The sequence below is a fragment of the Gadus macrocephalus genome, chromosome 11, assembly GCF_031168955.1.
Source record: "Gadus macrocephalus chromosome 11, ASM3116895v1".
NCBI lineage: Eukaryota > Metazoa > Chordata > Actinopteri > Gadiformes > Gadidae > Gadus > Gadus macrocephalus.
The window spans coordinates 21,730,255-21,745,609 of record NC_082392.1 but is presented as its reverse complement, the minus strand read 5'-3'; the positions used below and the strand labels follow the sequence as shown (position 1 = coordinate 21,745,609).

At 46.9% G+C, this 15,355-nt stretch overlaps 1 protein-coding gene across 1 annotated transcript; it reads right to left on the bottom strand.

Annotated features, from left to right (window-relative positions):
- Positions 1–8,664: 8,664 nt before the first annotated feature.
- slc25a25a (solute carrier family 25 member 25a) lies at positions 8,665–14,840 on the bottom strand. The gene is made up of 10 exons (XM_060065762.1): positions 14,558–14,840; positions 13,134–13,257; positions 12,909–12,996; positions 12,663–12,774; positions 12,173–12,331; positions 10,795–10,947; positions 10,527–10,634; positions 10,011–10,178; positions 9,757–9,907; positions 8,665–9,609 (listed from the first exon to the last, which is right to left on the bottom strand). Exons 1-10 carry the CDS (start codon positions 14,714–14,716, stop codon positions 9,425–9,427), a joined length of 1,407 nt encoding a protein of 468 aa, XP_059921745.1. The 5' UTR covers positions 14,717–14,840; the 3' UTR covers positions 8,665–9,424.
- Between the last annotated feature and the right edge of the window lie 515 nt (positions 14,841–15,355).

The following is a 15,355-nucleotide window of genomic DNA, read 5'->3' as shown; positions in this document are numbered from 1 at the left end:
TATGTGGTACTAACAACACACACCTCACTAAAACTTAATATTTTGCTCCTCCTATTTTATTTAAATATTTTAAGAATCCCATTCATTTCCTATGGGAAATTGCTTTTTGCTCAATAGCTTCCGAGTTATGGGACCCAGGCACCCCAGACCAATGTAGACCTGTCCTACTATGTGGTACTAACAACACACACCTCACTAAAAATTAATATTTTGCACCTCCTATTTTATTTAAATATTTTAAGAATCCCATTAATTTCCTATGGGAAATTGCTTTTTGCTCAATAGCTTCCGAGTTATGGGACCCAGGCACCCCAGACCAATGTAGACCTGTCCTACTATGTGGTACTCACAACACACACCTCACTAAAAATTAATATTTTACACCTTCTATTTTATTTAAATATTTTAAGAATCCCATTCATTTCCTATGGAAAACGGCTTTTTGCTCAATAGCTTCTAAGTTATGGGACCCAGAGGCCCCAGACCAATGTGGACCTGTCCTACAATGTGGTAATAACAACACACACCTCACTAAAAAATAAATATTTTGCACCTCCTATTTTATATGAATTTTTTAAAAATCCCATTCATATCCTATGGAAAACGGCTTTTTGCTCAATAGCTTCCGAGTTATGGGACCCAGAGGTCCCAGACCAATTTAGACCTGTTCTACTATGTGGTACTAACAACGCACACCTCACTAAAAATTAATATTTTGCACCTCCTATTTTACTTGAATTTTTTAAAAATCCCATTCATTTCCTATGGAAAACCAACACAGTCTCACTCCGAGAACGTCAAATACCGACTGTTGGCAAAGGCACTTTAGCGTCGGTGACTGACGGGAAAGAGAAATGTGCATTTTACTTTCATAATCGTCGTTCGGCGAACGTGAAGGATGTTTGGTTTGATAGTTATGACGAACAATATTTCATTCGTCTCCACATAATTATAATAACATGGTTGATATGATGTTACTGAAACCAGCAGCTCGCATTCCGTTTAAATCATGGGTATAAAACCATTGTCATTGCTGGTTATGTAAGGGATAATGTAGTATAGAACACCGGCCATTATCGGGCGATAATGGCCGGCGTACAGGCATCCCGGGCTCACGAAAATAGGTGACACTGTCACGTTATTTAATCTATTGAAACGTGATTAGGTACACGTATTTTCTAAATGTTCGTGTCAAAAAGCACAATTTTCAAACTCATGCATATCAATTGGAAGTATTTGTCGTGATTTGTCACTAAGCACGACTTCCATCTAAGGTTCTGTCTGGGAGCGTTCTCCCTATTGTCCCTTAAGGAGCTCCGTACAGAACATTTATTGTTAAAAATTTGTGATAACTAAGAAGATGACAGCTTTTCCAGTCTCACCAATATGCGCACAGATCGCACGGTTTGACACTTTCAAAATGCGTGCAGTACATACGCCAAATTACCATTTTGCGTGCATATGATACGCAAAACCCAGCATTAACTACTGTGGAGGGCGGATACGTCCATTTCGCGTGCATATGATACGCAAAACCCAGCATTAACTGAATGGGAAATGCAATATTTTAGGACAGATTCACCATTAAACGTGTTTCTAATGACATTTCTAGCGAGAAATGTACTTTTCCCTTGAATAATCTTCAGTCAGTGAATGTGTATGGTCTTTATTAATCTTTATTATCTGAATGGGAAATGCAATATTTTAGGACCGATTCACCGTTAAACGTGTTTCTAATAACATCGAGAAATATACTTTTTACTTGCATAATCTTCAGTCAGTGATTGTGTCTGATCTTTAGTTTTATAGTTATTAGGAAGATTTTATCGACTCGCTCGCATGTTTCAACGACGTCAGGTTGTTAGGGACGCTGTTTTCACTAAACTAGCAACTCACGTGTTTCCTGCGTATGTGTTATTAAACCATTACTTTATGTAACTTTTTATGTAACTTAACGCATTTCAACATAAATAGCGTGTTATACACACACACACACACACACACACACACACACACACACACACACACACACACACACACACACACACACACACACACACACACACTGCATTTCGCTGCCAAATAAATAAATAAATACAAAGGCAGAATAAAGAATAAATTCATTCATTATCATTCAACTTCAACATGTGTTATTACAGTATAGTGGTGGAGGGATGACGTATGTTGGCCAACCCGGAAGTGAGCGTCGCCCTGGGTTCCCTGGACAAAAAGCCAACGGGTTTATCCATTTGATTTTGGATTATTGCAGAAAGATTAGCATCTTTGAAGCCCCTCCTCAAAAACTGAAAATAAATAAAAATAACTGTGCTCCAAAGAAAGAAATGTAAACCAATGCATTCCGAATGGGAGTGTTTCTCCGATTTTTCCATGCTACACAGAACGAAATGTAAACCCATACAAATAAAGACTTCATGGTCATAATCATTTAAATATCATTAATCTCCTGAGGGTGGTATTCTATTTTTTTCAAGGGGGCTGAATCCAGTCACTTGACCGTCATGGTTGCTATGGTGGTTGCTATCGACCAGCCCCTCTAATCCTTACATGGCTCTAAAAACCACGCGGCAAATGAGCTGCCGTAAATTGTGTTGTTTTTGTCGTAAACTAGGGTCCGATGGTTAAAAACAGATATTCCAAGGTATCCTTAAAAGGCAGCTTGGATGTTTTTATTTTCTGCAGTTTAGACTTCTTCTATAGCCTATTTTTGAAAGCAAAACACCAAGCTCATTGATTTAACGAGGCAGGGTTATTTGAAACAATTTATTAAATAAATATTTATGAGAGGTCATTCCTTCTCCTGAGTTTTCTTCCTATTTATGTCTAGTGTACAACCCTACTGTCCACAAGCATCACCCCCCCTCCCCATATGGATTTGGAGAATTGTTGCCACGTCCCAGTGGTGGAGGTATCATATATATGAAAGAGGGCATTCAATTATACTACAATGATCAATTAGGAGGCCGAAGCCCTAAAGGAAGTGATGCAATAGGTGACTGGGTCGACAACATTTAAGTAAGCTTTACTTTGAGGCCTCTTATATATCAAAGGGGGTCTCAAAGGACGCATACGCTTCAACCTGTGGCTCCAGCCCAACAGGAAATGACTCAGCAAGTGCTCCATCTCGTTGCACCTGCACCCAGCGGCTCGCTTGCAAGATTTTGGCCTGAAGTTATTCCCAGACCTACACCGTAGCCATCCAACCTGCATATAACCTCGTTAAATCAATGAGCTTGGTGTTTTGCTTTCAAAAATAGGTTACAGAAGTCTAAACTGCAGAAAATAAAAACATCCAAGCTGCCTTTTAAGGATACCTTGGAATATCCGTCTATTTTTTAACCATCGGACCCTAGTTTACGACAAAAACAACACAGTTTACGGCAGCTCCTTTGCCGCGTGGTTTTTAGAGCCATGTAAGGATTAGAGGGGCTGGTCGATAGCAACCACCATAGCAACCATGACGGTCAAGTGACTGGATGCAGCCCCGTTGAAAAAAATAGAATACCACCCTCAGGAGATTAATGATATTTAAATGATTATGACCATGAAGTCTTTATTTGCATGGGTTTACATTTCGTTCTGTGTAGCATGGAAAAATTGGAGAAACACTCCCATTCGGAATGCATTGGTTTACATTTCTTTCTTTGGAGAGAAATGTAAGCACAGTTATTTTTATTTATTTTCAGTTTTTGAGGAAGTGCTTCAAAGATGCTAATTTTTCTGCAATAATCCAAAATCAAATGGAAAAACCCGTGGGCTTTTTGTCAAGGGACGCTCACTTCCGGGTTGGCCAACATACGTCATCCCTCCATCACTATACTGTAATAACACATGTTGAAGTTGAATGATAATGAATGAATTTATTCTTTATTCTGCCTTTGTATTTATTTATTTATTTAGCAGCGAAATGCATTGTGTGTGTGTGTGTGTGTGTGTGTGTGTGTGTGTGTGTGTGTGTGTGTGTGTGTGTGTATAACACGCTATTTTATGTTGAAATGCGACGTAATCCAGTGTTCACGAAAACGTACACTGTCAACGTATGCTTTTGGCGACTGGGTTGGCTCTCAGATATACGTGTTTCTAACAAGATGATATCATTAAAAGTGACATAAAGTAACACAAACGCAGGAAACACGTGAGTTGCTAGTTTAGCGAAAGCATCGTCCTTAAACCTCTCCTGGAACCGTCACCTTATCGTGGTGGAGAGGTTTGCGTGTCCCTGTGAACCTGAGAGCTGTGTTGTCTGGAGCCTTGTGCTCCTGGTAGGGTCTCTCATGGCAGAGTGGTCTCAGGTGAGGGGCCAGACTAAGAATGGTTCATAAAACTCCAATGAATAACGGAAAAAGAGGAGATGTGACCCGGCCCGGAGGAAGCCCGGGGCCCCCGTCTGGAGCCAGGCCCAGACGGAGGGCTCGATGGCGAGCGCCTGGTGGCCGGGTTTGCCACGGAGCCCGGTCGGGCACAGCCCGAACAAACTACGTGGCACCCCCCCTCTCTTCATCCCATGGGCCCACCACCTGTGGGAAGACCCGTTGGGGTCGGGTGCGCAGCCACATGGGTGGCAGCGAAGGTCAGGGTTCTCGACGGACCAGACCCGGGCGGCAGAAGCTGGCTCTGGGGACGTGGAACGTCACCTCGCTGTGGGGAAAGGAACCGGAGCTTGTGAGGGAGGTGGAGCGCTATCAGTTAGATCTGGTGGGGCTTACCTCCACGCACAGTCTCAGCTCTGGTACCGTACTCCTGGATAAGGGTTGGACTCTATTCTTCTCCGGAGTTGCCAAGGGCGTGAGGCGCCGGGCGGGTGTGGGGATACTCATAAATCCCCGGGTGAGCGCCGCGGTGTTGGAGTTTACCCCGGTAGACGAGAGGGTCGCCTCCCTGCGCCTAAGGGTTGTAGGGGGGAAAACTCTGACTGTTGTTTGTGTGTATGCACCAAACAGCAGCTCAGAGTACTCGGCCTTCTTGGAGACCCTGAATGGAGTCCTGTATGGGGCTCCAGTAGGGGACTCCGTAGTTCTGCTGGGAGACTTCAACGCCCACGTGGGCAACGATGGAGACACCTGGAGAGGCGTGGTGGGGAGGAACGGCCTCCCTGATCTAAACCCGAGCGGTCGTTTGTTATTGGACTTCTGTGCTAGTCATGGATTATCCATAACAAACACCATGTTCGAACATAAGGGTGCTGATAAGTGTACCTGGTACCAGAGTACCCTAGGCCGAAGATCGATGATCGATTTCGTGATCGTGTCATCTGATCTGAGGCCGCATGTTTTGGACACTCGGGTAAAGAGAGGGGCGGAACTGTCAACCAACCACCATCTGGTTGTGAGTTGGATCAGGGAATGGGGGAAATTTCCGGATAGACCTGGTAAGCCCAAACGAGTAGTGCGGGTGAACTGGGAACGTCTGGAGGAGGCCCCCGTCCTAGGTATCTTCAACTCACACCTCCGGCGGAGCTTTTCTGGCATTCCTGTGGAGGTTGGGGGCATTGAGCCGGAGTGGGCGGTGTTCAAAGCCTCCATTGCTGAAGCTGCGGTGGCTAGCTGTGGCCTCAGGGTCTTAGGCTCCTCAAGGGGCGGTAACCCTCGGACACCGTGGTGGACTACGGTTGTCAGGGAAGCCGTCCGACTGAAGAAGGAGGCCTTCCGGGATATGATATCCTGGAGGACTCCTGACTCGGTTGCAGGGTACCGACAGGCTCGAAGGGCTGCAGCGGCTGCCGTGTCGGAGGCTAAGCAGCGGGTGTGGGAGAAGTTCGGAGAGGCCATGGAGAAGGACTTTCGGTCGGCACCAAAGTGTTTCTGGAAGACTATCCGGCACCTCAGGAGGGGGAAACGGGGAACCATCCAAGCTGTGTACAGTAAGGATGGGACTCTGTTGACCTCAACTGAGGAGGTCGTCGGACGTTGGAAGGAACACTTTGAGGAACTCCTGAATCCGAATAACACGCCCTCTATGTTGGAGGCAGAGCTCGAGGTTGATGGTGTTTCGTCGTCAATTTCCCTGGTGGAGGTCACTGAGGTAGTCAAACATCTCCGCAGTGGCAAAGCCCCAGGGATTGATGAGATCCAGCCAGAAATGCTAAAGGCTCTGGGTGTTGAGGGGCTGTCATGGTTGACACGCCTATTCAACATCGCGTGGGAGTCGGGTACAGTGCCAAAGGAGTGGCAAACCGGGGTGGTGGTTCCCCTGTTCAAAAAGGGGGACCAGAGAGTGTGTGCCAATTACCGGGGTATCACACTTCTCAGCCTCCCTGGTAAAGTCTACTCCAAGGTGCTGGAAAGGAGGGTTCGGCCGATCGTCGAACCTCAGATTGAAGAGGAACAATGCGGTTTTCGCCCCGGACGTGGAACTACGGACCAGCTCTTCACTCTCGCAAGGATCCTGGAGGGGGCCTGGGAGTATGCCCATCCGGTCTACATGTGTTTTGTGGATCTGGAGAAGGCGTATGACCGGGTCCCCCGGGAGAAACTGTGGGAGGTGCTGCGGGAGTATGGGGTAAGGGGGTCTATCCTCAGGGCCATCCAATCTTTGTACTCCCAAAGCGAGAGCTGTGTTCGTGTTCTCGGCAGCCAGTCAGTTTCGTTCTCAGTGGGTGCTGGTCTCCGCCAGGGCTGCGCCTTGTCACCAATCCTGTTTGTGATATACATGGACAGGATATCGAGGCGTAGTCGTGGTGGGGAGGGGTTGCAGTTCGGTGGTCTGAGGATCTCGTCACTGCTTTTTGCAGATGATGTGGTCCTCATTGGATCATCGGCCTGTGACCTTCAGCACTCACTGGATCGGCTGGCGGCCGAGTGTGAATCGGCTGGGATGAGGATCAGCACCGCTAAATCTGAGGCCATGACTCTTAGCAGGAAACCGGTGGATTGCTTACTCCGGGTAGGAAATGAGTCCTTAGCCCAAGTGAAGGAGTTCAAGTACCTCGGGGTCTTGTTCGCGAGTGAGGGTACTATGGAGCGTGAGATTGGCCGGAGAATCGGAGCAGCGGGGGCGGTATTGCGTTCGCTTTACCGCACCGTTGTAACGAAAAGAGAGCTGAGCCGCAAGGCAAAGCTCTCGATCTACCGGTCGATCTTCGTTCCTATCCTCACCTATTGTCATGAGGGCTGGGTGATGACCGAAAGGACGAGATCGCGGGTACAAGCGGCCGAGATGAGTTTTCTCAGAAGGGTGGCTGGCGTCTCCCTTAGGGATAGGGTGAGAAGCTCAGCCATCCGTGAGGAACTCGGATTAGAGCCGCTGCTCCTTTACTTAGAAAGGAGTCAGCTGAGGTGGTTCGGGCATCTGGTAAGGATGCCCACTGGGCGCCTTCCTTGGGAGGTGTTTCAGGCACGTCCAGTGGGGAGGAGACCTCGGGGAAGACCCAGGACTAGGTGGAGAGATTATCTCAACACTGGCCTGGGAACCTCTCGGGATCCCCCCGTCAGAGCTGGTCAATGTGGCCCGGGAAAGGGAAGTCTGGGGCCCCCTGCTTGAGCTGCTCCCCCCGCGACCCGACCCCGGATAAGCGGTCGAAAATGAGATGAGAGATGAGATCGTCCCTAACAACCTGACGTCGTTGAAACATGCGAGCGAGCCGATAAAATCTTCCTAATAACTATAAAACTAAAGATCAGACACAATCACTGACTGAAGATTATGCAAGTAAAAAGTATATTTCTTGCTAGAAATGTTATTAGAAACACGTTTAACGGTGAATCGGTCCTAAAATATTGCATTTCCCATTCAGATAAAGATTAATAGAGAGAGAGAGAGAGAGATGGGTCGAGGGAGATGGCGGGAAAGAGAGAGAGATGGGTCGAGAGAGATGGCGGGAAAGAGAGAAACAGAGAGAGAGTTGTGTTTCATGTTTGTGTGTTGGTGTGTGGAAATGAAATGGATTCTTAAAATATTTAAATTAAATAGGAGGTGCAAAATATAAATTTTTAGTGAGGTGTGTGTTGTTATTACCACATAGTAGAACAGGTCTAAATTGGTCTGGGGCCTCTGGGTCCTATAACTCGGAAGCTATTGAGCAAAAAGCAATTTCCCATAGGAAATGAATGGCCGAATATCTGTCGAATATCCAACTTCAAACCAACTTCACCACGGTCGGAGGAGGGGGTATATATTAAGACCGGACGAGAAACTGAAGTCGCTGTGCTGTCCTTAATTGAAGGAGCAGGCAGAGAAAGCTCTCCTGCTGGGCTTTCATTAAATCAAATACAAAAAATGTCACAGCCAGTCACACAGCCAGATGTGTCAGGTGTGCACGAGAGACCGTAGATGCATATATATATATATATATATATATATATATTACATTCGGATCGCATGATAGGAATAGATCTATTCCGAGAAATCTGATCAAAAGTGTCCATGTAAACGCGGCTAGTGTGTTGGATTCATGTCAATGTGTATTTGAAGACGATTCAATTTGCGAAAAAAAATTGCGGGGGGGGGGGAATAGGAAAAAGTCTTAATTGACCAAAACTTTCGCGACCACCTGTAGTACCTCCGCGGACCCCCTGTTGTAGACCTCTATAGCATTATTAGTAGACAAGCCAAAGGAAGTTGCTTTACTTACCAACTTCCAGATAGTTGCAGAACATTTACCTGTGTATTAATGCAATTATTTATGCAAAGAAAACCTAAAAATAGCAGTTTTACAAGAAATAGCATTTATTTTCATTAAAAAAAGTCCATAAAAAAATAATCCTTTCAATCGTTCTTTACAAAAGAAGTTAACTGATTCTTTAGTTCACAATTTTTGATAAAAGTGCATAATGTCACTCATACATTCTTCATCATCAGTATTCATTTTTAAAACATTACTATGACAAGACAAGACATCACTTTGGACCAGGAACAGATCAGATCATCTGAGGCAGCAGATCCAGAGGTTTGTGCTGCTTATTAAAGAAAAATTAAACAAAAAGGATTTCCAAGGTGGTACTTGGCTAGATACTTAGTGGTCTAAACTGACAGACAACTCTCAGAGTCGGAATATTCCAAACAGACAACTCCCGTAGCCCAGTCTGACTTAAAGACAGACACTCTTTAAAAGGATCAAGTAAAAAAAAACTATAAATACTGGATGGACATAATAAATACGAATCTCTCCTGTGAAGACTGAAGGCGGTTTGCAGAAAGATAAAACCTAACTAGAACCGTTAACTCAAACCAAAGCCTCTTCCAGCACCGACTCGGGGAAACCCGACATGGAGAAACATATACATGTCTTCAGGCAAACGGACTGGCAAAGGGACAGAAGTCCTTTGGTCCCGTGATCCTCCTTCCCTTCCACCAGAAATAGCAGCAGGAGCCCCCTTCTCAGGAGGCTCCTCATGTCCCTTTAGTCTCGGGTTATATTCACAGAGGGAGAAGCCCCCCTAAATGTCAAGTGTCAACGCGGTGTCAAGCATCAGCGCAAGGTCACACCCAGCGATGTCTTGATGTGCTCGTACACCACATAGCTGATGCTAACTGCTGGGATGACCTTGAGGAAGTTGGGCCCCAGGCCCCGGTAGAGACCAGTGGGTCCCTCTGTTTGGAGGATGTGTCTGAAGACGCCAGTCATCGACAACTGCCGGCTGCCCTCCTTGGTGGCTGGTGGGAGGGGCACAGACAAGAGGAAGTTAGCATCAGGTGGTTGATACATAACAGGCCACCGATCAGAGGTTCTGAAGTACCTCTATGGAGGTACTTCAGACCATAAAACATCCAGTGGTCTAGAACGGTAGGAGAAGTGTCTACCTTGGGCTTGCATGCGGGTGCGGACCAGGGCGAGGGGGTAGCTGGCGAGCTGCCCACAGGTACTGGACACGGTGCCACAGCCCAGCAGCACCAGGACACCTGGGTCGCTGCGGTTGGAGCCGTACTCCTGTAGCCAGCGGTTCTTGAGGGTCTGAGAGGACATCAGAGTAAAGGTTACCTTGTTAGTCATTTGACTAAAGCTGTACAAAGGTCACATGACCACACACAGGAAGTTCAAAGAGGTGGGGCCTCACCTCGTAGACGGCGAGGTCGATGCCGGCGTAGGGGATGATTCCCAGCACGTTGGGGACGTAGCCCCTGTAGAAGGCCCCGAGCCCCTCCCTCCTGAAGATCTGCCAAGCACAGTCCACGATCCCAGAGAACTGTCCCGTCCTCCTCAGCGCTAGCCTCGTCTTCAACATCTGGGGAGGGGGCAGAGCCATGAGCATGGTAACATTTAGGGGATTTTGTCTAAAGCCACTCACAACCATTCAGTCATACACACCGACGGCGGAGTCACACACGCAGGGCGACAGCCAGCTCGTCAGGAGCAGTCAGGGTGAGACGTCTTGCTCAGGGACACCTCGAAACTCAGCCAGGAGATCTAAGTAGCAACCTTCCGGTCACCAGCCGACCAGTTCTACCTCCTGAGCTACTGCCGCCCACACAACAACACAATAATCCCTGAATACACAATATCTTTATCTAATATCCCTGTATTCTGATGTGGCGAGTGAGGCGGTGTGAGCTGGGGGAGGGGTGTGTCTTACCTCCATGGGGTAGATGGAGCTCTGAGCGATAACTCCAGCCATTGATCCCGCCACGAAGCGATCCACGATGGTCAGAGTCGCATTGTCGCTGCCGATCATCTGCTTGATCTGGCAACACAACAGAGGAAATAATTTAGCTAACCAGCCTGCTGCTAGTGCTTTAGCATGCTGGGGCCGTGCTAGGCTAGCCGCTACCGCTATGAGGCAGTAAAATAGGGGAGCGCTAAGTCACCCCTTACTGCTAGGCAGTGGTCAGACAATACAGTACCTGTTCATAGGCCATGAACTTGAGTGCAGTTTCCGGGGCGATCTTGATTATGTTGACACCATTTCCCCGCCATAGTGAACGCACGCCACCCTCTCTCACCATCTGGGTCAAGCCGCTCATGATGCACATGCTATTGGCACGGCAACCATGAACCTGAGGGGCGAGAAGACAGTGGGATGGTTTAGTCGTAACTGAGGCACAGCTGGCCTCAGCTCCCTTCGCCTGCCTTACTGTGTCAGTCTGACAAAGTTCAGTGTGTGGAGGGTCAACACTTTCCTCCGTGGCAGCTTATCAAAGATGACCCGTGTCACAACACCTATTGACGCACGAGGCCAATGACTTGGGACTTCAGCTCCCAACACCTCGACAGCCTGACCTATGTTTCTATTGGTGGAAGAGCACAACGTCCCAGACTAACCCGTCACTCTTCGACCCACTCCTGCACTCATTAACCAGTTGGTTACGCAATGCGCTAGCAAGTGAGGCCCTTGCAAAAGAGTCAGTGCGTCAGCAGTGGCACATCTGAATGGATGGGACATAGTTGTGCAGGAGACATCGCCTTGTGTGGTGATAGATCAGTGGCTACTAACCAGTAGCCTACAGCAAATTACTTGTGGCAAGGTGTGAGTATTCAATCGATTGTTTTTCAGTAAATAAATTGAAATGGAGTAAACATGCACCAAATGAAACAAATAAAGTGACAGCTGAATGAAAAGCGCAAAGTACTGCAAAAAATGCAGACATGTAAAAAGAATTGAAGTATCTGAAAGGTCAAACGTATTGCCCTGCTGGGGGGTCGGGGCGCGCGAGAGAGAGCGAGAAGCTGGCGCGTGATTAAAAGGAGCCCGGTAGAGCGGATAAGCAGCCCAACACTGCCTGAACGTCCTCCAAAAGTAGCCCAATCCAGCGGGAAAAAAAACACCCAATCTGGCAACACCGCTGAACGTCATCACGCTCCAGCGTCAACGTAAATCAATGAGACCAACTGAAAACGAAGCAGGTATGAAACTAAAACTGTGATGGTGTGTAGATTTTTTAAATGGTTTGAAGGAAGATAAACGGTTGAAAATGTATTTAGTTACGTCTTAAACAGTTGAAGTACCAGAGGACGGCTCTGCCGTCCTCCCATTGACTCCCATGTTAAAAAAAAAAGTAGGTGTCTCTAGGTGAAAAATTGAGGAAGGAGATAGGTCCCAAAGTTTGTAAAGAATAATAAAGAGGAAAGAAAGAATAAAACGTATGAAGAACAATGGTTGAGCGCTGCATGCAGCACTCACCTAAATAGTGAATAATAAAAATAATTTCTTGTTGGGGTCGCGGTGTGTCTTCACCCCAAACAAAAAAGACCAGGTATTTGGAATCCGTGTTGACCACTGACCTGCATCATGACTTTGAGGCGGTCCAGGGGGGCGGTGCAGGTGCGGGAGACGATGCCCGCCCCCCCCCCTGCCACCAGGTGCCTCCACCACATCCCTGACAGGCGTTCCTCCAGCGAGAACTCATCTGGCACCATCAGGTTCTCGCCCACGTCAAAGATCTTCACAAACACAGAGAACACGCGCTATTGATATACACTTCTTATACACTCATTTAGTTTAGAGTAATGAAAGGCTAACCCAAAAATAAGGTACACCTTATTCACTATAACTAGAAACTATATCAGGCAATCAAACCAGACATTTAGCGATGGCTGCTAGAGTCATTAGTGGGAAGTTGCATCATCCTCCCCTGCACAGAGCAAAGGAGCAGTTAAGCCACTGACCCATTGCAATGTACACTAGACTGCTATCAAGAAAAGGAGGGGTGACTATCAAAAGGTCAGGACACACCTCACCATCAGTCAGGCCTACACCTGGGAAGTTTCCTACCGTTGAGTGCTTCCAGTAGAGGATGATCTCTGGGATGTTCTCCGTGGCTGGGACGACGGGGTAGTCACTCCACTCATTCCAGCTTATGGTCATAGTCCCATTTCTGTCCATGCTGTATAAAAAAAAGAAAAAAAAGACATCAAAAATGTAATTGAATTGGCTGCAATTCATTCACATCAAAACATAAGTAAAGAAATAAAAAATAAATAAAAAGTTTTGAGACCATTGGTTTCTTGCTGCCATTACCTGTGAAGGACACTCTGGGCATGCTGCTGAGAGATGTGGACGCCCAGGTCCTGAAGAGACTGCTTCAACATGCTGGCATCAATACCACCTTCAAAAAGATAAGATGACCATAAAACAACCTTTAAATGGAACATACATACCCACAACATAAGTAGGTTTGGTGCGTGAGGAAGAGGAGGTGGGGAATGGGGAAGAATAAGTAGTGAGGAGGAAGACTGGTCTCACCTGAGTGTTTCTTATCCAGACTCTTGACCACCAGCTTGAGGTCTTTCTCGTAGTCCTGGAGGTAGTGGACGAACTCCTCAAAGTCAAGCTGGCTTGACTTGGACTCCTCTCGGCCCGGAGGTTTCTGGAACAAAAAAAGTAGTTGAGATGAGAAACGTAATGAGCAGCAACTTTATCGTGCATTCAAGACCACAGTAGCGTATAATAACACGCTGAACCTAACAGGCCTTTATTTTGTACCACCGAGGAAAATAAGATTTATGAGTCACTCTGAGGAACAAGCACACCCTTTCCAAAGCGTTGAACAAGCCATAACTCGATATTAAATATTACCTCCTTCATACGCATATCGTGCTATGATATAAGACTCGCCACACCAACTTTACAGCATGCAAAATGTTAAATGCAATCCAAGAAGTGTCTTGCCCCGCGCCAAAGACAAAATGACCAGACCTAAGAATGTCCAAGCCCTTAAGACTGGTTGCATTAAATCATTGAAAAGTAACATACAGACCGGTAGAAAGTGCCGGTGCCGGTCTATCTTTAAACCTTGTGCGACCCGCCAACAACCAGAGCGATCAAATTCCATCTGCACCAATCTGCTCTACATACTGTTCCAAGGGAAGTGCTACCGCAAACATCAAGGCCCGCCACAATGCATGCAATAAATCCATGTAGTGAATCAGCCTGCCCACAATCTGGATCCTGGACGTCCCAATGTAACATTCATTCTGGAGGCACAAAGTTACACGACGGCCCTAACCCATTCATTAAAGTTGGCATCCACTATATTACCAACAGAAATTATAATAAAATCCTTTATTTTTCTGCAAGTGTATATCAATATAGTATAAAAACAAGTCATGTTCTAGGGAACCCGCCCCCTCGATTTTTACGTATTTCGGAGTTTGAAGAGAAAGACCGACCTGGTAGAAGTAGCGCAGTTGGCGGCTGTTGTTGGGCCTTTTCGTCCAGCCTACGAAATTATGAATCCTTCTATGTGGAAGGCATGAACCGCCCGCCCTCTGGTTGGGCTTCTCTAGCGCTGTTAGCCTAGCGCCGGCTTCTCTGCTTCTCTAGCGCTGTTAGCCTAGCGCCGGCTTCTCTAGCGCTGTTAGCCAAGCGCCGGCTTCTCTACCGCTGTTAGCCAAGCGCCGGCTTCTCTACCGCTGTTAGCCTAGCGCCGGCTTCTCTACCGATGTTAGCCTAGCGCCGGCTTCTCTACCGCTATTAGCCTAGCACCGGCATCTCTAGCCCTTTCAGCCGAGCCATGCCGGTCGGCGCCACAACGCATTCCATCGAACGACAAGGACATTTTATAGAGAAAATAATTACATTATACACACAAATGCGAATAATAGAGACCATATAAAGACTAAGAATGCGTCAATTACGAGAGTTAAAACACAAAAGTAGACTTTTACCTTTCTCCATTTCTGGTACTTCGAGAGCTCCTGAGACGGCAGGAAGACGCTGAGTTTGAAGAGCGATTTGAGCTCAGTGGGCAGGCGGTCGGACTCAAAGTACTGCACCTCGATGGGGTCGGAGTAGGGAATAGGCACGTACAGGCACAGGCCCAGCATAGTGATAAAAAGATCAAATATAAAAGTCTACAATAAATAAATAAATAGTGAACGGAATTTACTTCCACTCATTGGAGTCTATGTGACGAAGCCGGTAAGGAAGGGACTCTTGTTAAAACAAGATAAGAAACACGCCCCATTCCGGGAATCTAGCCGGTCATTGGCTGTGGGGCACGCCCCCTTTGGCTCTTACGTCAATTCAGGACTCACGCCCCCCCCCCCCCCCCCGACCTCGCAGTGTTCCCGTGCTCTGGTTACTCGTTTAGAATTCAGATCCCGCCTCACGTCTTTCGTTTTTCGCTTGCGGTAGAGCCCATGGGACCTATGAGATCGCATTTACACACACAAAGTGTGTGTGTGTGTGTGTGTGTGTGTGTGTGTGTGTGTGTGTGTGTGTGTGTGTGTGTGTGTGTGTGTGTGTGTGTGTGTGTGTGTGTGTGTGTGTGTGTGTGTGTGTGTGTGTGTGTGTGTGTGTGTATTGTTCTGAAAGAGAGAGCTTCTGACTTACGATTGTGGTAATGATTAAAGACCCTGCCTACCTGACCTAAAGACCATCCATATGAAAACAGACCTTACGAAGGACATGTGGATATCTAATCCTATACACTACGATTAGGCACTGACCATTTGCAAAGGAAA